Source organism: Nycticebus coucang, chromosome 11 (assembly GCF_027406575.1).
Source record: "Nycticebus coucang isolate mNycCou1 chromosome 11, mNycCou1.pri, whole genome shotgun sequence".
NCBI lineage: Eukaryota > Metazoa > Chordata > Mammalia > Primates > Lorisidae > Nycticebus > Nycticebus coucang.
In genome coordinates this window covers 86,905,543-86,929,578 of record NC_069790.1, presented here as the reverse complement: position 1 = coordinate 86,929,578, position 24,036 = coordinate 86,905,543, and the positions used below count along the sequence as shown (strand labels likewise).

Below are 24,036 nucleotides of genomic sequence, written 5' to 3'. Positions count from 1 at the left end.
AAACAGATTTATGTGTATACGAAATGTATTATATGACAAAGGTAATAATTCTACTGAGTGGAAGAAAGATTAACAGTAATGTTACTGGTATACCATTTCGAAGAAAATAAAGTTGGGCTCATTCCTATTCTAGATAAAATAAAACATTAAAAATGAATAAAATCATAAAACTACATATATATTTGGATGAATCTTTTTAGTTAAGATATCCAGAAAATATAAATGAGATATAAACATAAATAAAAATATAAATGCAAAAACGTACATGTTTTCAACATAAAAATTAAAATTGTAAGAGGTAAAGTGATCATAAAGTAAAAAAATAAGGGAACAGTTTATATAATACATAGGGAAGGTAATAATATCTCTTATGTACTATACTAAAGACACTTCAAAATTGATCAAAGGACTATAAATACGATTAAATGATGTGAATAAGTAATCCAGATGAGCAATGGTCAATGAGAAATGCTCAGCCTATTAATGCAAATAATTTGCAAGAAAATGCAAATTAATAATGGACTGAATTCTAGTTACTAAAAATTGAATACCAAGCAAAGGAGTACAAACTCAATGCTCTCATGAAGCCTATATTTTAGATGAGGGCAGAGAAGATAATAAACAAATAAAAATGTGTAAACTCAGGAAAAGTGGTAAAGAATTTTTAAATTTGGATAAAGGTATACAGGATAATGATTGGGAGGTTGGCTATGATAGATGTATTAACCCACAAAGACCTCTCCAGTCAGACCTCTCGGAATTTGTATCAGAGGCCTCAATGACGTAATAAAGCAAGCCAGCACACAACTGGAAGCCAGTATATTATACTTATTAAATTGGAAAATATGAAAAATAAGTGGGACTATTCAGTTCTGGAAATATTCAAGTAAATATGTTCTATTACATACTGCTGGTAAAAATGGGAAATCATTTTCAATCCGGGTAAAAGCCTAGGAATATCTGCTAAAATTTTATGACCTCCAACTTCATAGTCTTACTGCATGAAATCTATTCCACAGAAATAAGAAAACCAGCACATTAAACACCCATGTATGTAGGGTGTTCAATAAAATATTAGTTATAGTAATAATATGGTTTATTGTTTATATTCAGCTAATTCTAGATAAAGTAATGCCTTAAATGTAAAAAATAAAGCAAGCATTAAAAATTCTAAAAATTATTGAAAAATATGCATATTCACAGAGGATGCCAAAATATGTACATATGAAGAATTAACATTTAAGTGTGATATGTGTATATTTTATATATAAATATATTTTATAAACATTTCACTGCTCTTCCTTTCTTAACTAGACAAACCTGAGAGCACGGGTCTTATTTTTAATTTGCAGAGACAGGGAGGATGACAGATAGCTTTCCTCAGGTGCACAGCCGAGGCTGCATACAACTGTGCAACTATTAATAAAGTGTAACAACTATTCTCACTTTTCTATTGCATGTAGCTTCTTCAGGACCTCTATGAAGAAGGAAAAGTCTTTGGAGGGGCAAAATTTGACTAGTTCTGGATCCCAGGTTGTAATACTATCAAAACCCTTTCCAAACGTCATCCCTAAAACCCGACAATACAGAAGACCTATTTGAAGTGAGAGGCTAAACATAATCTCTCTCACCCAGTTGAAAATATTAACTTTTAAGATATCAAGATGAGACATCAACATATTAAAATCAAGGTAGGTGTCCTTGCTTGACAACGGTTTGTATACTTAAAGGCCTAGAGATTTTTGCTGTACAAGATATAACTGGGTAAAATGCTTTGCTCTCAGAGGGAAAAAGAGGTGTGGGAACCTCAGGGCAAAGATTTGCAGCGCTACAAATTAAAACAAAAAGTATTTACTTAATGTAAATTCCAATGTGACGATTTAACCAAGAAGAGTTTTTTTAAATATATGGACAATTTTGTATTACTGGAGATCTTTTAAAATAGAATGAGCTATTTCTACGTTAGGATTTCTCTGCTAACCTCTTACACAGTGGCTCACAGGAGAATGGAAGTGTACATAGTAAGTGTACATGTACACATATTATGTATGTTTATTACATAGTTAACTGATAAAAGGATACATTGGACCTAATTTACAAGAAATCATAAAATAAATAAAATTCATTTTTTTTGGTAAATTTGATATAGCTAATTGATTCTCACAGAATGTTTTTTAAATGTTTACCAAATGATTGCATCTATAGCCAACTCAGGGTGCGATTGTTGAATGGATGTTGTTCCACTTGACTATTGGTTGATAATTTCATTTTTATTACTAAGATAAAAGTGAAACAAAGAACACATATTCATCAAGATGTCTTCATTAATTCAAACTCTTGTCACTTATCAATAATGCGAATGACTACTTTGCTAAATCAGATAATAGATTTTCAATACTAAAATAATATTTCCTAAACTTTTTGTGCTATTCACAATCTAACAGCTAAATATAGTACCTCTTAAGTTTAATCTGCTTTATTAACATGTTCTCTATTACTTCCTTAAATCCAGACAATCCACAAAACAATTAACCCAGAGCTGATTTGGAGTGTTTACCAATTTCCAAGGTGAGAATATTCCTACCTACCATGGCCAATTTCGAACTATAACATAAATTCACCGAAAGCAGAGGAGAAAGGAAGAAGCAGGCAGTTGTACAGTATTAAAAAGTATTCCTTCCAGACAGATGAAAAAGATCTAAATATCCTCAACAGTGATTAGAGGTGATGGCTCATGCCTGTAATCCCAGCACTTGGGAGGCCGAGGAGGGTGAATTGCCTGAGCTCACAGGTTTGAGACCAGCCTGAACCAGAGCGAGACTCTGTCTCTGAAAATTAGCCAGACGTTGTGATGTGTGCCTGTAGTCCCAGCTACTTGGGAGGCTGAAGCAAGAGGATCACTTGAACCCAAGAGTTTGAGGAGCTAAGACACCACAGCCCTCTACAAAGAGTGACAAAGTAAGACTCTGCCTTAAAAATATATAAATATAAATATCCTCAATAGCACGGATAATAGTAAAAATGTAGTAAAATAGGATCTGATGACTTTTGAGTATCTATTGTTCTTGGTTTTAATTAATTGTGAGTTTATATAATTTAATTTTTAACAACAGTATATATAACAACTGGCCTGCAAAATCCTTGAAAATTTAGCCATCAGCTATGTACAAGATCCCTCTAGCATACGGCTGGGGAGTGGCGCTGTCTGCACATGAAACTTGATCAGATACAGATCAAAACACAGACTTCAGTGGAAAATAAAGAGGAAGGAAAGTTTAGGAGAAAACACTTTTCAAAAACCAGTTATAATTTATTCTACTTCATATTTGAAAATTTCTATTAGTGGATTTGTCCACTAGCCTTGTTAATTTATATTCTCTACTTTTTCTATTATTTAACATCTCCCTCTCTCACACACACAAACATACAAATGACATCCAACAATTACAGGCATAAGATTCAGGGAAAGAGTTATGAGTAGACACTTTTAAATTTTAATTATTGAAAAGAAGGAGAAGAAAGAGGAAGAGGAGGAGAAGGAAAAAGAAGAGGAGGAGAAAGAAGAGGAAGAGGAGGGGAAGGAAAAAGAAGAGGAGGGGAAGGAAGAGGAAGAGGAGGGGAAGGAAGAGGAAGAGGAGGGGAAGGAAGAGGAAGAGGAGGGGAAGGAAGAGGAAGAGGAGGGGAAGGAAGAGGAAGAGGAGGGGAAGGAAGAGGAAGAGGAGGAGAAGGAAGAGGAAGAGGAGGGGAAGGAAGAGAAAGAGGAAGGGAAGGAAGAGGAAGAGGAAGGGAAAGAAGAGGAAGAGGAGGAGAAGGAAGAGGAAGAGGAGGGGAAGGAAAAAGAAGAGGAGGGGAAGGAAGAGGAAGAGGAGGGGAAGGAAGAGGAAGAGGAGGGGAAGGAAGAGGAACAGGAGGGGAAGGAAAAAGAAGAGGAGGGGAAGGAAGAGGAAGAGGAGGGGAAGGAAGAGGAAGAGGAGGGGAAGGAAAAAGAAGAGGAGGGGAAGGAAGAGGAAGAGGAGGGGAAGGAAGAGGAAGAGGAGGGGAAGGAAAAAGAAGAGGAGGGGAAGGAAGAGGAAGAGGAGGGGAAGGAAGAGGAAGAGGAGGAGAAGGAAGAGGAAGAGGAGGGGAAGGAGGAGGAAGAGGAGGAGAAGGAAGAGGAAGAGGAGGGGAAGGTGGCAGCAGCATTTCCCAGTGAATTTCCTAATCAGAGCACCAATATCAAATTATCAATAGATTATCTTAACTAACAATTTGAAATAGATAAGATGTATATAATACTACAGGCTAGTTAAGAAAATACACATTTCTAAGTTCAGTCAGCCACATATACTGTTTCAACATTCTCAGACAAAATAATAAAAGTGAGAAAAAACACCCAATTTATAAGGAGAAATCAAATGCATTCTCGTTTGTTTTCTCTGCCCACAAATGTAAAAAATGTTAAAAATAGTTTAATAAACAAAATTTTTTAAATAAAAACACTACCTTTTACTATTTTTAAATTTCCTATCACTAGGAATATAGCTATCAAATATGACTAGAACTCCTGTAAATTCAAATAAAATTTAAGAACAATCTTAGGCACAGATACAAATTTGGTAATAGGTGTTTTGATGATACATAATATTAAATATATTCACTTTTAACTTAAATTTTAATATACTGTAAAATCAGAAAATATATACAAGTGTATATTAAATCATATAGATTAATGCAATAAACAGCAGAAATTATATGAGAATTAATATTTTGCATGTTTGATAAGTTCTGTTTAGAATCATTAATTTATGGAATATATTTACTTTTTATTTCCATAATAAAATATTTGTTCATTTTTAAATGAGTTCAATAGGGCTAAATAATGTGAAAATGCTAAACCTTTTCCAAATGGTACTAAAGTTTAAATTTTACTGTTTTGCTTTGGGGGTCACTCTACCCCTAGCTTCAATATAACGTCTTAATACAGTTTAGAGAAATAAGACTAAACATGTAAAAGCAACCAAAAGTAAATCCACTTTTTAATCTCATGCTCACATGGAACTTTATCTTTCTTATATTCTTATGTTCACACATTTTCATCATCTTTACAAATTTTAATATATCTAAAACAATTGGAAACTTGAAACATTAACCTCCGTTTTTATGTTTTCAATCTAATTTGTCATTCATTCCAGTTAGGGCTTCTCCCAGCTACTTTTTAGGTTTTCTTTTGTATTTACTCACTCAGGGTGGATTTTTAAGAATTTGACAGCTATTAAAAATAGAGAAAATCAAAAAGATTAGTTAGAATCCTTATTAAAATCCAAGAAGTCATAGAAATACAAAGAAATTTGAATTGCTTTATTTCTGCTCAATTTACTGAGAAGCATCACATTTTCATTGGGAATTATATTTTAGATAGCATTTTACATATTTAGAACATGTGTGGGTATGTGTATAATGGCAGGTTGAATCCTTTGAACCTGTCAATTTTAAAGCTGGTTTCTTTGAAAATTCCTAAAGGCCTAATTGCTTGCATCTTTTAAATGTGGAACTACATTGCATATTTCTTATAAATGTTAAATGCCATGATCAACGTTCCACTTAAAATTAATTTTGATATGCAGCTTCAATTTATGTAATTTGTTCATAAGTAAATTTTCTACAAGTATTAATTTTGGGATAAATCAAGAGATGAAACCTCTTTTTATGGTGAACTTTAAAATAATATAAAATGAAGGTACCAAAACACATAGACTGTATATTATACATGTATGTAAATACACATGTACACACATATATATGTTTACATACAAGCATGTTTAGTCTTTGAAGTTTTATTTAAAGGCACTTCCTAATTCCTAATTCTACATCTTAAAGAAGTATTTTTGTATCTTATTTTGTTCCTCGCTATTATTAGAATTTGATACATGGGCCTCTTAAATATTGCTTTCAACTTTAAGAACCTTTGGTTTTTCCAGACTTAAGTTACCTTATTATACAATTTATTGAAGGCTAATAATTATTAGGACATGTGGTAGGCGGTTATCACAAGTAACATCACACTCTTGGCTCTATGTACAAGCTACAATAGGGCAAATGGTACAATTAGAGGCACATTCTTTGGTGCATAACAATAGAAGCCTTGTGACACTGCAAGATTAAGAAAAGGCTAAAACATCTTTAAAGCTACTTATTACCACCAGTCAAAATGTGCATATTTGACCTTTATGGTAATCAGAAGAATCTCTGCTTATGCAGTCGGCAGCTAAATAATCATCACTTTCCACAGACAGCTTTCCTTGAAGTGACCTAAGGTTAGTGTAGTTGATCCTGAAGCTGACACAGACATTGAATCAACTCATCAATGGTCACAGTGAAAGGCCACCATCTTCATCACCTAGGTTACAGTGACAAGATAAAAAGAAGTGTTGCAGATTTCTCTCCACAAAAGAGGAGATGCTGATGGTTCTGTATCTTTCGAAGGTTACAAAATTACTTAGAAACTTCTCCCTGAGGTGCAGATTCATTCTGTGGTATGATAATCAGGCAAGTTGCATCAAAAATAATTGCTTAGTTTATTATCTTGTTGTCTTATTATATTAAAGCCTCATGCTAGATTTAGAAATCTTTTACTCTTGATCTCACTTCTTCCCTATAGGTCTATTATTAACCCTACTCATTTTAATTTGAATGCATTAAGACTTGCAATAAAGAATCTCCATGGCAAATTGTTATATTCAAATAACTTAAAATCTACACTAGAACTAGCGCTAATGTAGCAATTCTAGCATTGAGGGAAAAAAGTAAGGACTCTTAATTATGTGGAATAAATTAAAATGCTTCTTCAATGCTCCACCCTCAAATACTACATCTGAAGATCTAGAAATCTGTAGCTACAATGGCTGCAATTCTTGAATAGTGAGCACTTAAAATCAAATGAAACTAATTTTATGTGGGACAGCTAATAATTCTCCAACTTTGACAGTAAAATATCATATCTATGAAGTAACTACAAGAAACTTATGTCATAGACGTTATTTCCCGAATGGTATGGAAGATAATGTATCTTATAGAAACACAATATTTCAACAGTCATCAAAATTAGAGTAGGGAGATAAAAAAATTTTTTAAAAGATAGCCAAAGTAAGATTTATTTTTAAGGCAGAAAGCCCAAAGTTCCCCAACACTCCTGGCTTGGTTGGTACTTAAAAGTAGTCATTCGTAATTCCCCCTAGTGTATACAATATTAATCTATGTGTACCTAGAAAATCTGGCAACTTTCTGTACTTCAAAGTCATTGCCTTTGCTATGAGACCTAGGAAGTGCTTCAGGATTCATTATGACACGTGGAATATATAAGCAATAAGGCATGACAGGGAGTGTGGTTATCATAAGATAATCACACCCCTGGGTCATTACAAAGCAAGAGGTGCAGTGGCGCACCTCTCGTTCCCCCCGGGGTGTGATTACGGCCTGAGACACACACTTCATGCCATCACCTGATTGCTTTTATAAAAAGTCTTTGTTGGGAAGAAAAGCTGTATTCTTTTTTTTTTTTTTTTTTTTTGCTTAAAGAAGATAAAGTTGGCAGTTTACAATATTAACAATACTTTCAGCTAAGCCAGATACTTTTAGATGCATTAATCTACTCCTTTAAAATGCACAGCTGCCATGGCCAATCAGAATTTATCACCTTAAGACAGAATTCATTCCATAGTTGTGTGCTCACATGATTCACCTTAGGACAAAAGCACACTATTAGCACAAAAAGTCTAATATGTAGAAACAGCTGTTGGAAGAAACAATTTCTTTTAAAAGTGTTTTTTTTTTTTCAAAAGTGATAGACCCAGAAAAGGTTCACAGACTTTATTAAGCAAAACACAATGTAATGTAGTTGATGCCAAGCATTGCATTATAAGGTATTCATAATTTCTAAATTTCCCCAATTAGTCCCCCATGTAAATTTAGGTGATAACTCAATTTAAGGTGCTGGATAAGACCCCAAATCCCCTTGCTGTCATTCACATTATAACCTAAGGGCCCTATTGTGATCTCACAAACTTACAAACTCTTCTCTGACATGTCTTCCATTTCTTAATATGAGTCCTCTTTGCTTTTTTAATATCCTGATGTCTTAGGCAGACATAACCTCAATTGATGATCCTTATCAATAATCCAAACAAGAGTTATATTGTTTGATTACATTCTATGTGTAATTTGGAAAGTTTGTTTTCATAAAATTAGTGTGTGGAAGATCACAGGTGCATTTTATAGAAGAAGATAATGTATAGAAAAATGAAGTTATGTTGTTAACTCAGTTAACCCTAAAGTTCATATTTTAATTCCAATGACAGAAATATTTTTTTAAAAGAGAGAATTTATTGAAAGTTACCTTGAAAAAATATCTCTCAATATCCTCTGGTTTTAGTTTCCTCATTTGTAAAATAAGAAAATGACAGTGGATGGGCTCCCTAATGCATTGCAATTTGTGCCATTTTGAGAATGACTTTCCTGTATCACACATGTAGTATCGACTGGCATGGGGTAGTTACCTTCAAGTTCTACCCTCAGAGACTGGTGCGCAGAGACTGATCCATCGTATAGTAAGATTGAAAAACAAACTGCATGTTTCTAATGAAAGAAGTGAGAGAATAAATCAGTGTAAATGAGAGCAATCTGACTTTGATATCTGTTACCACTCTATTTATTATTGTTGATATATCTGATTTGACAGATGAAGTGGTAAGTGGTTTCATTTTTTGCCATTCCATGATTAGAAAAGATTACTTTCTTGCGAAAGGATTTGGTTTAGGACAGATGTGTGTAGTGACAGCAGTCCCCTAGTGGAACTCAAATGAATTCCAGAATGACTTATAGGACAGCACAACAGCAACGCCGCAGTTGACATTACTTGGAGGGGACCCTCTACTACCAGGGAGCAATTACAATATTTCCATATTATTTTAAAGAAATTCATGTCAATGAAAAATATATTGAACTTCTCTTAGCCAGCTCATTCTATTTCCATAAAGTGTAGATGTTTTTTGTTGAATTTGAAGGGAAGGATGAGCTCTATGTCAAGATCATTCCTCATTATGCCCAAGAAGGAAAAATATTACTGTCTGTGCATTTTGGAAAAAGGAAATTGGAGGTCCCTTTAGTGCTTATTACCTAGAACTTTCAGGATTGCTGGCCCTTGCTCTGTACAATCTCTAATTCCTAGTTTAAAGAATACCAATATACATAAAATGATAGAGATAATTAGCTATAACTGTTTGTGATCTATTTACATAAGGGTCCTCTACACTGTGGGCATCTTCATGTAGACAATGTATGCATTCATGGCAGTGAACCTTTCTAGCTGACTGAAAGGCTTTGGTAAACTTCATTAAGGAATGTTTTCTCTCCCCTGAGCCACATCTAGCATAGAATATTCTTCCATTAAAAAAAAAAATACCATAACAAAGCCCTCTGGAACCCCATTTATGTCTGTAGCTAAGTGATTGTAGATTTAGGCTTTTCCACCCACCCTCTCTATTATGAGAGTTTGGGTTGTTGTTCACATGGTTGTTGTTCTTTTTATTTTTGGTCTGTTTTATTTTTGAATCCTACCTCGACACAGTCCACTTCTGTGTACTCTCAGCTTCCCATGCCAAGTCAGAAACTGCCTTTGCCACCCTTTGCATAAGCACCTCACAAATGTATAAACATATCTATTGTCACAACTGGAGTTGAGGATTTTCCATATTTTCATGAGAAAAGAGGAAAAAGAAAAATAGAAACATCCCTCAAATCTGACGCAAACGCTTCTTTCTCCTTGAAGACACAACCCTTTACTTCTCTCTAATCTGCTTTCCAGTAGGAATGGGAAGGCATCACTCCACACGGTTCCATGCAAATACTATTACTCTCCAAAACCGTTGTTGGGATATTTTGCATTGCAGAGGATATTTCTCTAAAATTGGAAATAAGAAATTACCTCACATTTCTCTAAAATTAGAAATCAAAGCAAGTGGAATATTTTATTCTCAGCTATATATACAGTCCCCACTTACCCTTTTCTTAATCTTTTGAGTCAGTGGATAACCTCTGGATGAGAGAAAAGTTCTTTATAGTTTTATGTTGCATGTTTCCACATGATAGGAAGTAAAGCGTCTGTAGTAATCATCCTTATATGAACCACAAGAATCATTGATTCTAGCTAATTAGTCATTGGCTTCCTCAGACAGAATGGATGGGTAGCCCACTAAGAGGCTACATTTGCAGGTAAAGTTGAAACAATTCTAAAGCTAGAAACGCAGAAGCCTGACTTGGGATGGTAGAGGATCATAACCCCTCACCCTCATTATAGGCTTACGTCATTTTACATACTCAGTGTTTGTTGAACAAGGTGGGCTCAGAGAGGCCAGTGTCAACTGTGCTGGTGAAAGGAAAACACCCAGACCTCTTAGATTGTTGGCCCTTGCTTTGAACAATCCCCATTTCCTAGGATTAAGAATAATAATGTATGGCACTGGGTAGTGTGGAAAGGTACCAGACTTGGATAAAGAATGTAATTTCAATCTGGATTTTTATAAAATAGCAACAACAGAAGCTAATCTGAATGCAGGGAATCAACTAGTCTCATGTAATCCTTATGAAGATGTATATTATTATATCACCTGTAAAAATAAGGTTGCCATTGTGCGTTGAATGCCTTTAAAGAAATATATACCTTCTAAGCATCTAATTACACATCCTGTAGGAATAATTGGAAATGATAAGTAATCAGTATGGTTTTGAATCACAGATATATTAATGATAAAGTATTTATGTTAGAATTAATTTCATAATAGTATGAATGGTTAATGATCCAGTAATAGTAAATTTATATAAAATATACCTTGATTCTAAATGATGACAAAAATATTAAACTGCATTTTTAAATGAAAAAGCAGAATATAAAATTATTTATAAAGTTTTATCATAACTATATTAGAAATATGTAAAGATCAATGATCTGAATTTGGGCAGTAGTTATCTTTTGTATAACTATAATTACAGATATTAATGTGCTATGGTTTTAATGTTAATAGTCCCCAAAGCTGATGTTGAAATGTAAGAGGGGGGGCATTTGCAAGGTGATTATGTCATGAGGGCTCCACTCTCATGGTTGAAATTGGTGTTATTATAAAATGGTGATTTGGGCCCCATCTTGTCTTTTGTCACTACTTTACCTCCCACTAAGTAATTATGTAACAAAAAAGCTCTTGCCAAAGGCTGGCACTTTGGATTGGACTTCCTAACTTCCAGAACTGTGAGTCAATAAATGTTTGTTTATTATGCATTATCCAGTCTCAGGCATTCTGCTACAGTGGCACAAAACTAAGACTTAAGGGTCATACCTCTTCCTTATTTTTCTCTTTTTCTCTTTCTACTTCCTACAATAAGTGATTTTTTTCTAAATGTTACATTAAACTTCATTTTAATGAATAAGAGAAATAATTTAGCCAGACAGAAACGTGATTTTCATATTGTTTAATTCTCATGTATTTTATTAATACAAAAACATAGAATATGAAATAAACCACATAGTTCAAATGTATGAACAATTATAGTATCATAGTCCATAAATCTGCAATAATGGTTGTCTCATTCTGTGTTGACTGACAGCAGTCAGATGCTTCAAGATTTCAGAGCCAGATGTACGATTCTACAGTTTTTCTTGAAGATCAAAGCAAACACACCTAAAATTGGATGGACACAACCATGTTAATTTTGGTGCCAATCCTTACTAGCATGTACTTAGCACCTGCTCATACATAAGACATGAGTAAGAAGGAAAATGCATCCATGACACACACATATTTTCATATAAAGAGTGTACTGTTGAAAGAAAATCCCATGAATAAAAATTCACTGAAACTGCCCGAATAAAGGAAGTAGTCATTCTATTGGTAATATCAGTTGATTTGATCTTTTTGGAAAGAAATTTGATCATGTATAAAAAGAACTTTTGAAATCTACATGAGCACTTCTGCTCTCAGCCCTGAGAAAGTAACAGAACTCTAACTTCTCATAATTAAAAAATTGAACGCCAAAAAATATATTGAAAAAGTATTTCAGATAACGAGCAAGCAGTGAAGGACTAAGATTTCTGGTAAAGGATATAAATGAGATGAGGTCCATGATCATCCTAGCTTTCTACCAAGAGGCAATTTTCAAATATCGTTGCAAGACAGGGAAAACTAATCAAAGTTAAGTGTTTACTCTGAGTTGAAAAAACAGAGACTAGATTTGAAAAGAATGAAGAGCACCAGAGTAAGTATATGGATAAATGTAAAGGTTACTTTTGTGACTTTTTTACTTCTATAAAAGCTAATCCACTATTTACAGAAAACAACAATATATTTGGCAGTTTATGGGATACGTAGAAGTAAAATGTTTGACAATATTAACAGAAGGGAGTGCAGGGGAGTAATGAAAGTACTCTGTTTTAAGTCTCTTACATTTGTAAATGAAAAGTGTATAATAAAATTTGAAGAGAGGCTGTGATACATCTAAGATACATTTGTCAATTCCAAGTAATTAATAAAAAAAGTACAATGAAGTATAGCTAATAAGCCAATAGTGAAAATAAAAAGAAATGTTTAAAATTATATTTAATTAGTCTAAAAGGAAATGGGAAGGGAAAGGATGAAAAAAAACATGGTGCTGATAAGAAAAAAAATGGAAAGATGATGTGAAATTAAATTAAATTGATTACATTAAATACAAGTGGCTTAAACACTGCATCTAAAGGCAGAGGTTGTATTGGATAAATATTTAAAAGCTCACTGTGAGATCTTTACAAGAAATGTACTTAAAATGTAAAATTCAGGTAGATAAAATTGAAGAATGCGAAAGGGTAAGTCATCAAATAGTAAAAGAAAGATGCACTGCCTATATTAGCACTTTATGTCATAAAATATAAACTTCATAATGCATTCTATAATTCTCAGGGATAGAAATGGATATTTTTTCTGCCTTATTTTATTTTATTTTTATTAAATCATAGCTGTGTACTTTAATGCAATCATGGAGTACAATGTGCTGGTTTTATATAAAATTTGAAATATTTTCATCAAACTGGTTAACATAACATTCACATCATTTTCTTAGTTATTGTGTTAAGACATTTATATTCTACACTTAGTAAATTTCACATGTACCCTTGTAAGATGCACCATAGGTGTGGTCCCACCAATTACCCTCCCTCCACTCATCCTTCCCCTCCCCTCCATTCCTACTCCCCTTTCCCCTTCTTTTTGGGCTATAATTGGGTTATAGCTTCCATATGAAAGCTATAAATTGGTTTCATAGTAGGGCTGAGTACATTGAATACTTTTTATTCCATTCTTGAGATACTTTGCTAAGAAAAATATGTTCCAACTCCATCCATGTAAACATGAAAGAGGTAAAGTCTCCATCGTTCTTTAAGGCTGCATAATATTCCATGGTGTACATATACCACAATTTATTGATCCATTCATGGGTCGATGGGCACTTGGGCTTCTTCCATGACTTAGCAATTATGAATTGGGCTACAATAAACATTCTGGTACAAATATCCTTGTTATAATGTGATTTTTGGTCTTCTGGCTATATACCTAGTAGAGGAATTGTAGGATTGAATGGCAGGTCTATTTGTAGATCTCTAAGTGTTCTCCAAACATCTTTCCAAAAGGAACATATTAAGACATGGATATTTTATAGTAGTAAAGGGATCTATTTTTAAGAAATCAAAATTTGTTTGTATAGAAAGCAAAACAAATAACAGATTTCAAGCCATTTCATTCAGTGGTTGACAGATAGTAGATTAAAAAATTGGCAAAGATGTAGATAAACACAATCAACAAAATTGAACTAACTGACATGAATGTACCACCCCACTCAACAATGTTATATTCTTTTTTTAAGTATACATAGAGCGTTCACCAAGATAATCAAAATTTTGAACAATAAAATGTATCTCAACAAATTTTAAATGATTAAAATAATACAGGTTTTTCTCTATTCTTACTCTGTTTTATGATAATTAAATAATTAATGAATGCTATGTTTTATCAGATGCTTCTTGCCTTTATTCAATGAATGAGATACATTAAATTATTTGATATTTAAATTTCTGGAGTAGACTCTATTTGATCTTGATTATGTACATATATATAAACACACAGTGGTTTAGTTGAATCTCTTTATTGCTTTTCTTTCTATTATGGATTTCCTTCTACCTTTTTTAGATTTTAATTGCTACTGATTTCTAATTTATTGAGACAAATGCTTCAGTTTTAGATTTTCAGTGTTTCATCCTTTCTAAAACATGCATTCAAGGGTAAAATGTTTCTGTTAGTAAGTTTTATCTGTACATCACACATTTTTGTATGTAGCTTTTCATTTTTATTCACTTGAAACTTTTTGTCTAATTTCTATTTCATTTCTTCTTTAAAGTTCAGTTGTTGGATTGGTGCCTGTGGCTCAAGTGGCTAAGGCGCCAGCCACATACACCTGAGCTGAAGGGTTCGAATCCAGCCTGGGCCTGCCAAACAACAATGACAGCTGCAGGCTGCAACCAAAAAATAGCCAGGTGCTGTGGCAGGTACCTGTAGTCCCAGCTACTTGGGAGGTGGAGGCAGAAGAATCACTTGAGCCCAGGAGTTGGAGGTTGCTGTGAGACCAGGGTGACAGCTTGAGACTCTTGTCTCAAAAAAATAAATAAATAAATAAAGTTCAATTGTTCAGGTATGTGTTTTGTGACTTGTATTTATATTAGATTTTTCCGGTCATCTTTTATTATTGATTTCTTGCTTAATTTCACTCTAGTTGCAGAATATATATGCTTCCTATATATGCTTTTGAATTTGTGGAAACTTGCTCTATGGGCTACCTTATAATACATTTTTATAAATGATCTATGTACATTTAAAAGTTTGTATTCTGTGATCAATGTACTCAATACTATTATGAAACCAATATATAATCACCTACACACTCATACAGATGATAAAACACAAATATAGTCCAGAAAGAAGGGGAGGAGAGGAGGACCGGGTTGGGGAGAACATGGGGAAGGCTGGGAGGAGGGACGGTATTTGGTGGGACCTCATCTAATGTGCACAATGCAATGGTACATTTCAAAACTATTCAGAGTAGAATATAAATATCTTACCACAACAAATAAGTAAGTGAGATGATGGTTATGTTAACTAGTCTGATGTAAGCATTTCACATCGTATATCAAATCAGCACATTGTACCCCATGAATGTATTAATGTACACAGTTATGATTTAATAAAAAATAAAAAAAATTATTTCTACTTCTTGGGTATAGTATTCTGCTGTGTCATTTAGGTGATTATCTTTTCAGTTTTTAAATAATGTTAAGTCTGTCTTACCCAAACTAATTTTTGTTTTGTTTTGGTTTATTTTGATCAACATGTTCTATCTGCTACTAGGGTAGTATGATAAAAATCTTACATTAATATTATGGAATGTCAGCTTTTCCTTACGTCTACCAAATTTTGTTATACAAAAAAAGAATTTTTTATTGGTATATATAAATTTGGAATTTTTTTTTTTTTACGTGTTTGACTTTTTTTTTTTATTGTTAGGGATTCATTGAGGGTACAATAAGCCAGGTTATTGTTAATTGTTAATCTTCTTGGTATATTAAACTTATCTCATTAAAATGCCTCTATTAATCACCTAAAATTATTAAAAGTCTATTAGATAATAACATAACTTTATCAGATTTCTTTTTTCTAATTTAATAAATTTAGGGAGTAGAAATGATTTATTGTCACATGGATGAATTGTATGGTGATGACATCTAGGATTTCAATGTAAATAGTGTACATTTGTACCTAATAGGTAATTTTGTATCCCTCATCCCCACCTGCCATCCCCAATTCTAAATCTACAATGTCCATGAAACCACTCTTTATGACCATGCATACCCCCAGATTACCTGCCTGCCATTTATTAGGAGGACATGTAGTATTTGTTTTCCATTCATAAGATACTTCACTTAGGATATTGACCTTTGGTTCCATCAATGTTGCTATAAAAATCATAATTTCATTCCTTTTTATGACTGGAAAGTATTTCATGGTATATGCACATATGAAGTGGGACAATTAAGTTGGAAAACTCATCCCATAAACAAAGTTACATACCTAATTACTAAATATCTCTATTGTTACCTTTGAAGTACTCCCCTGGGTAGGAGTACTAACTAAGCTAGGTACTAACATCAGTGCCCAGTCTGTTCTTCAAAGCTCTTTGTCTAGGACGAGTTCATGAACTTAATTGTCAGATCTTATATGACAACAGCTCTGAAGGCCATTCCAGATAAAAAGTTCTAAAACTTGTTCATCCATTCCTAGGTTGGTGAAGGATGGATTAGGTGCTAACATTAGTGCCTAGCTTCCCAAGGGGAGTACTTCATAGAGGACCATAGTGATATTTAGCACTTTTGTTAGGATGAGTTCATGAACTTAATTGTCTGACCTTGTATAACACATTTTCCTTATTCACTTATCAGTTGATGGGCATTTAGGTTGATTCGATATCTTTACAAGTTGTGAATTGTTCTGTAATAAACAAATGCATGCAGGTGTCTTTTTGATAAAGTGACATCTTTTCCTTTGGGTAGAAACAATAGTGGGATTTCTGTAGCAAATGATAGGCCTACTATTAGTTCTTTGAGGAATCTCCATTTTGTTTTCCACAGAGGTTGTACTAACTTTCAGTTTCATTACCACCAACAGTACAAAAGCATTTCCTTGTAACCACACCCATGCAAAATGCCTATTGTTTCCCAACTTTTTAATAATGGACAGTCTGACAGGAGGTCAGGTGGTACCTCAGTGTGGTTTTAATTAGTGTGCGATAATTAGTGATGTTCAGCATTTTTTTTCTAATTTTTTGCTATTTGTTTATCTTCTTTTGGGAAAATAATTTGTTTATGTCTTTCATTGACTTTTAAGGGAGTGTTTCACTTACTGATTTGCTTGAGTTCCTAGTAAATTGTGGATTAGTCCTTTGTTGGATGTATAGTTTGTGAATATTTTCTTCCATTCTGTAGATTGTTGATGTACTTTGTTAATAGTAACTATTTTTTTTTTCTGTGCAGAAACCTCTTAGTTTAATTAAATCCCACTTATTTTCTTTTTTTATTTTTGCTGTATTTGCTTTTGAGAACATAGTCATAAATTCTTTGCCTAAACAAATCTCAAAAATAGTTTTTTCTAGGTTTTCTTCTAAAATATTTATGGTTTCAGGTCTTACATTGAAGTATTTAATCCATGTTGAGTTAAATTTTGTATATGATGAGAAATAGGGGTCCCAGTTTTGTTCTTCGGTATATGACTATACAATTCTTCCAGCACCATTTACTGAATAAGATGCTCTTTCTCCGTGTATGTTTTGGTCTGCTTTGTCAAATATCAGCTGATTGTAGATATATGCTTTCATTTCTGGGGTCTCTGTTCTGCTCCACTGATTTCTGTGTCTACTTTTATACCAATACTATCCTGTGTAGGTTAATATAGCATTGTAGTATAATTTGAAGCCCGGTAACGTGATGCAACCAGATTTGTTTTTCTTAGGATAATTTTGGCTATTCTGGCTTTTTTTTTATTATTATTACATATGAAGTTTAGGGTTTTTTCTAATTCTGTGAAAAATGGCTTTGGTATTTTAATGGGAATTACATTGCATCTGTAAGTTAGTTTGAGTAGTATGGACATTTTAACAGTATAGATTCTTCCAATCCATGAACTTAGGATATTTTTCCATTTGTCTGTGTCATCTACAATCAATTTCTTTCATTAGTGTTTTATAGTTCTTGTAGATATATTTTACCTCCTTGGTTAAGTATGTTCCCTTTCTTTTTTTTTTTTTTTTTGAGCTATTGTTAATGGGATTGAGTTCTTGACTTCACTCTCAGCTTGACTCTGTCTGATTAGCATGTAGAAATGCTAAGATCTGTGAACTTTGATTTTGTAAGGTGAAACTTTACGGAATGTATTCATTTTTTACAGCAGAAGGAATGCTAAGAGGAAGGTTTATAGTACTAAATATCTACATCAAAAAGACAGAAAGTTCTCAAATTTGCAACCTAATATCACACCTCAAGAAATTAGAAAAACAAGAAAACCCAAAGGTAGCAGCAGACAGGAAATAACAAATATTAGAGCAGAACTAAATGAAATTGAAACCAAAATAACAATAAAAAGGATCGTTGAAAAAAAATTGACTCTTTGAAAAGATAAGAAAATCTGACCAACCACTTGGTAGATTAACCAAGAAAGAAGAGTGAGGATTCAAATAAGCCCAATCACAAATGACAAAGCAGACATTACAACTGATAATACAGAAACAGAAGAGGTCACCTGGGACTGTATAAACCTCTCTGCGCTACACTAAAAAATCTAGAGGAAATGAAGCATTTTTTTGATACATACAGTTCCCCAAGTTTGAATCAGGAAGACACTGAAATGTTGAACAGGCCAATACCAAATAGTGGGACTAAAGCTGGGCATGGTGGCTCATGCCTGTACTCCTAGCAGTCTGGGAGGCCGAGGAGGGAGAATTGCTTGAGTTCAGGAGTTCAAGATCAGCCTGAGCATGAGTGAGATTCGATCTCTACTAAAAATAGAAAAAAACTAGCTTCCTATAGTTCCAGCTGTTTGAGAGAATGAGATCAGAGGTTCACTTGAGCCCAAGAGTTTGAGGTTGCTGTGAGCTCTGACACCACAGCACTCTACCTGGGGTGACAGAGTGAGACCCTGTGCCAAACAAACAAACAAACAAAAAAGTAGTGAGACTGGATCAGTAATAAAACATATTCTCCCCACAAAATAAAGCCCAGGACCAAAAAGATTCACAACTGAATTCTATCAGACTTACAAAGAAGAACTTGTACCAATCCTACTGAAACTGTCCCAAAAGATTACCCTGATTCCTGATCCAGAAAAGGACCCAACACAAAATGAAAATGACAGACCAATATCCCCTGTGAACATAGATGCAAAAATCCTTAACAAAGTATTGGCAAACCAAGTCCAAAAGCACATAAAAAGTGATTCAGCTGGGCGGCGCCTATGGCTCAGTCGGTAAGGCGCCGGCCCTATATACCGAGGGTGGTGGGTTCAAACCCAGCCCCTGCCAAACTGCAACCAAACAATAGCTGGGCGTTGTGGCGGGTGCCTGTAGTCCCAGCTACTCGGGAGGCTGAGGCAAGAGAATCGCTTAAGCCCAGGAGTTGGAGGTTGCTGTCAGCTGTGTGAGGCCACGGCACTCTACCGAGGGCCATAAAGTGAGACTCTGTCTCTACAAAAAAAAAAAAAAAATGATTCAGCAAAGTCAAGTGGGCTTCATCCGAGGGATACAAGGATGGTTCAATGTATGCAAATCAATGAATGTGATTCACCACATAAATAGAATTAAAAATAAAATGACATGACCATCTCAATAGAGACACAAAAAACATTTAGTGAAATCCAGCATCCCTTCATGATAAAAACCCTGAATAAATGAGGCAGAAGAGGAACGTACCCCCAAATAAGAGGAGCTGTGTGTGATAAGTCCACAGCCAATGTCATACTGTGGGGAAAGCTGAAAATGTTCCCCTAAGAACTGGAGCAAGACAGGGATGACCCCTGTCAAGACTTCTATTCAGGCTGGTACTGAAAGTCCTAGCCAGAGAAATCAGGCAGCACAAAGATGAAAATTATCCAAAACAGTAAAAAAGGGATCTAATTGTTTCTGTTTGCCTATGATATGATCTTATATATAGAAAACTCTGAAGACTTACCAACTTGCTTTCAATTAGTATTTACCTGATATATCTCGTCTATAACTTTAATTTCAAAGTTCATATGTCATATTTTATTTATGCCTTGTAAAACTAGTCTATAGTTGTGGTTGTTTGCTTCTGAATTTTTCATATAGCTTGTAGATCTATTCATCAAACCATTTACACGGTTGCATTATACTTAATGCGATTACTCTTACATTTGGGATAACGATATAGTCTTATTTTTGTCTTTTTATTTCCTCCACTTATTCTCCCTCTCCCCTCTCTTTCCCACTGTCTCCCTTTCTTCTTTGAACTGACAATTTGATACATTCTTTTTTATTGCTTTCTCTTACTTTCTATTAAGGGGGTAACAGTGTATTCTCTTATCACTCTTTTGATGTTTACTCCAGAGATTGTGATGCACATTTTTTATTATTCAAAGGCTAGATAAGTTCCTTTACCTTGTCCCAGACAAAATAAGCGCTTTAGAACTTTTCCCTTTACCAACTCCTGATTTTTATATTCTTCTCACGAGTTTTAATTCTTCTTATATTTAAAACCCTGTAAAATGTTATTATTTTATTTTACATCATTAAAATTCACTGAGATTTACTCACATGCTTACATTTTCTTCTTGCCATTCTTTGTTTTTGTGGGGGAGGGAGCTGCTATATGGGCATCTCTTCTTCCTAAAGAATCCCCCAGGTTTTCATTTAATGCTTACTGCTTGTTGGTGTTCCTCAATTTAATATCCAATAGACTTCATGTAGGAAAAAAATGTATATATTTTATTTTGTGAAATTGGATAGTTTACTAGACTATATTTATCCAAAATGTAATTGGGTATAATGCCTTTTGAGCTTTCTAGCTCAATAATTTTTAGTATTTAATTATGTAATACCCAGGGTAATTTAAAAGAAAATAATTGACTATCGCATAATAGTAGAGTATTGGGAAACAATCACCTTTATTATGATACTGTAAGACTAAGTGGATAACTAACAATGTTATATTAAGTGACTTCTATACCCAATGCAGAATTCAACAACATCTGGCCAATCTAGTTAAGTAGCAATTCATCCCCATACTTGTAAATTATAAATAGACTTCTCACTAAACAGTTATCTAGAATCTGGTGTCTGAGTACTGTGCGAGATAAGGCTGGAAGAAAATAAAATGACGAAAGTCTACAATACCACCATAGTTGGTGTCGTGTAGAATCACAGATGTCATTACTTCTGTGCCTTCTAAGTCAAAGACAGCTGTTAATAAGTTTAAGATTGGGGTCAAATTGCAAGCCTGGCATAATTTTCTTAATATAAACCAATTAAACCAAACATCACAAATATATCAATTAACATATTTCCAGTCTTCACCTTATACCCTTATTCCCAGAAAAGTGTGGTATTTGATACTCTATATCATTTATTTGTCTTTGTAAAACTGAACCCCTCATTTTGCTGGGACTCTTGAAATATCTTTGGCTAATCTCTATTTTAAATGAACATATAAAGCATAGAAATATCACATACATAGCAGTTATATAGGAAACTATTTGAAACACATCTTTCTTGGTAAATAATGTAACACTTCCTTGCCCTAATGCAGTTAATAACATAATTGTCATAAAAAGTATCTATAAAAATATGACACTTAAGAAAGAAGAAAATTGACAGACTAAAAACTAAAGAGAAGGTTTAAGGTTAAGAATACCTAAGAAAACCTTCCCTGGAATTCAAGGTTAGAATTGAATGTCTAGTATGATCTGACAAGATTGGAAGGTTAGCAACATGTATCTGGGAGAGAGTCAGACAAATAAACTTTGCACCATGAGTAGAGTGTGATGAATTTTTTCTAATATAAATATTCACCAAAGGACATCCATAGTAGGGGAGACTCCTAATAATCAAATGTACAATATAACCCAATATTTGCATGTAAGTCAATTCTTTCTTTATCTACCCTGAAACTTGAATAAAAGGGCCTATGGAAGGATCTTCGGCAGCAGAGGGAGAAGCCAGGTGTGGTAGCAACAACATGGACTCCTCTGGGCAAATTGATCTGGCTACTCCTGGAATCCCACAACAACAAAGGCCAATGCTATTCAATCCCCTGATAAAACAGATTTTTGCCATTACTGTGGGTAGGAAGGGCAGTTTGGCCACCCAGGGACAGGTTGCAGTGGATCTGTTCTTTCAAATTGGGGGTAGTGGCGTGGAAATTTGGCCTAAGCATTTTGTTTATGAATCTGCGTTTCCTCATTGCCAGGCATCTAGCAGCACAGTCTAAGGTCTCAGCTCTCTGTCAGCCTCCTTTTCATTATTTCTTCTCCCGTCAGGCTGGAGATAGAAATGGTTCCTGACTGCTATCAGTTCTCAGGTCCTTCACTATCCTCCACTGTTTTTTTAACCCTCCCAAGAGCTCTGTAACTAGTCTGTCATTAAATCCCGTCTAGGTAAGCCCTGTGGAGCATGCTGATTCTCCTGCGTGGGCTCTGACTGGTTATCCCTGAGGTCCTGCCTGCAGGAACCTACAGTAAAATGAGAAGTAAACTGAGAAAGAACCTGGGCGAGCAGAAAGAAGATGCGCTCACAAGTGATGAGAAAGTCAATGTGGCAGAAGGAAAAACGAAGATAGAACCAAAGAACAAATCCAAGAGAGCCATTTCAAGAAGAAATGTGCGTTCACCAGTGCCTCGGAGCCGAGAGCACCCTGGTGGAGGACGACAGGTGGGGAGACTTCTTCTCTCTGCACATTGGCGTCAGTAAGGTAGAAACGTGGTTCTGAACAGAGCACAGCCAGGTTCCAGAGGAGGCAAGCAGGCATGGTATCAAACATGTGAGGAGAAGCTCGGTCGATGGAAAATAGGAAAAAGTGGCTCTCTCTTTGGTATAGAAGAAGAGGCAAGACTGAGCAGGGGTACCGAACCACAGACAGAGGAGGACACAGTGTTTCTGCTGACGTTGAGGGTATGAGAGAGACCCCTTTCTTCTGCTTTCAATAGATTACTTCAATAGTAATGAAGATCGATCTATCCTTGGTAATAATAAAATACTATTACTTAAATTTATAGAGGAGCTACAGTTTAAGGGTTAAGATCAAGGATTCTTTGAATGTGGAACCTGAAACTTACTAGCCATATGACTAGTGCAGCTACTTAATCTGTCTGTCTCAGTCTCTTCAGGGGAAATAATTACCCTACTTAAATAAATAAGGTTTATGTGATTTTATGCATGTTTAGCATGTAGTAAAGGCAAACCTCCAACATACTACAGTTTTGATTCTAAACTGCCACTATAAAGCAAATATTGAATATCACTATAATGTGAGTCCCACGAATAGTTTTGCTTTTCCTGGTATGTATAGAGCTTATGTTTATACTGTACTTTATGGTCTATAAAATATGCAATAGCATTATGTCTAGAAAACAACATACATATCTTAATGACAAAATACCTTATTGCTAAAAAATGCTAATGATCGTCTGAGCTATCAGCGAGGTGTACTGTTCTCCCTGGTAGAGGGTCCTGCCTCCACGTTCATAGCTGCTGGATGATCACAGTAGTGGCTGCAGAAGGCTGATGTGGCTGTGACAATTTCTTAAAATAAGACTACAGTGAAGTTTGCCACATCAAACTGCTTTTTAGTTTTATGAAATATTTCTTTGTAGTATGATGTTCTGTTTGATAGCATTTTGCTCACAGTAGAACTTGTTTCAAAATTAGAGTCAGTCCTCCGAAATCATGCCTCTGCTTTACCAACTAAGGTTATGTAATACTCTAAATCTTTGTTGTCCCAGATTATTCACCAGGAGTAGATTCCATCTCAATGAAAAGCAAAAGATTTCTTTGTTCACCCATTAGAAGCAACTTCTCATCCATCAAGTTTTATTATGAGATCAAAGTAATTCAGTCCCATTTTTTCCAAGTTTATTTTATTTTATAATTTATTTGTATGTATTCATGGAGTAAAAGTACAATTTTTCTACACTGATATATTGCATTTTGGTGAAGTCCAGGCCTTCAGTGTATCCATCACAGGAGCAGTGCACACTGCACTTGGCGAGCAGCTTCCCATCACATACATCCTCCTACCCACCCCTCCAGGCCTCAGCGTCTGTCATTCAGCACTCTATTTCCATGTGTATACAACATGAGTCATATCTTGAGACCCCACTCTCCACTTCTAACTATAGTTCCGTGCTATTTCCACCACATTTGCAGTTATTTACTTGA

General features: G+C 34.5%; 1 protein-coding gene across 1 annotated transcript in view; it reads right to left on the bottom strand.

The window, feature by feature from the left end:
* Nucleotides 1–11,663: 11,663 nt before the first annotated feature.
* The window catches only part of MDFIC (MyoD family inhibitor domain containing), a 266,306-nt gene continuing 253,933 nt past the window's right edge, over nucleotides 11,664–24,036 (bottom strand). Inside the window, exon 6 of the mRNA XM_053553702.1 lies at nucleotides 11,664–11,705. Coding sequence (XP_053409677.1) covers nucleotides 11,691–11,705 — 15 coding nt within the window. The 3' untranslated portion in view covers nucleotides 11,664–11,690. The remainder of the gene's footprint in view (nucleotides 11,706–24,036) is intronic.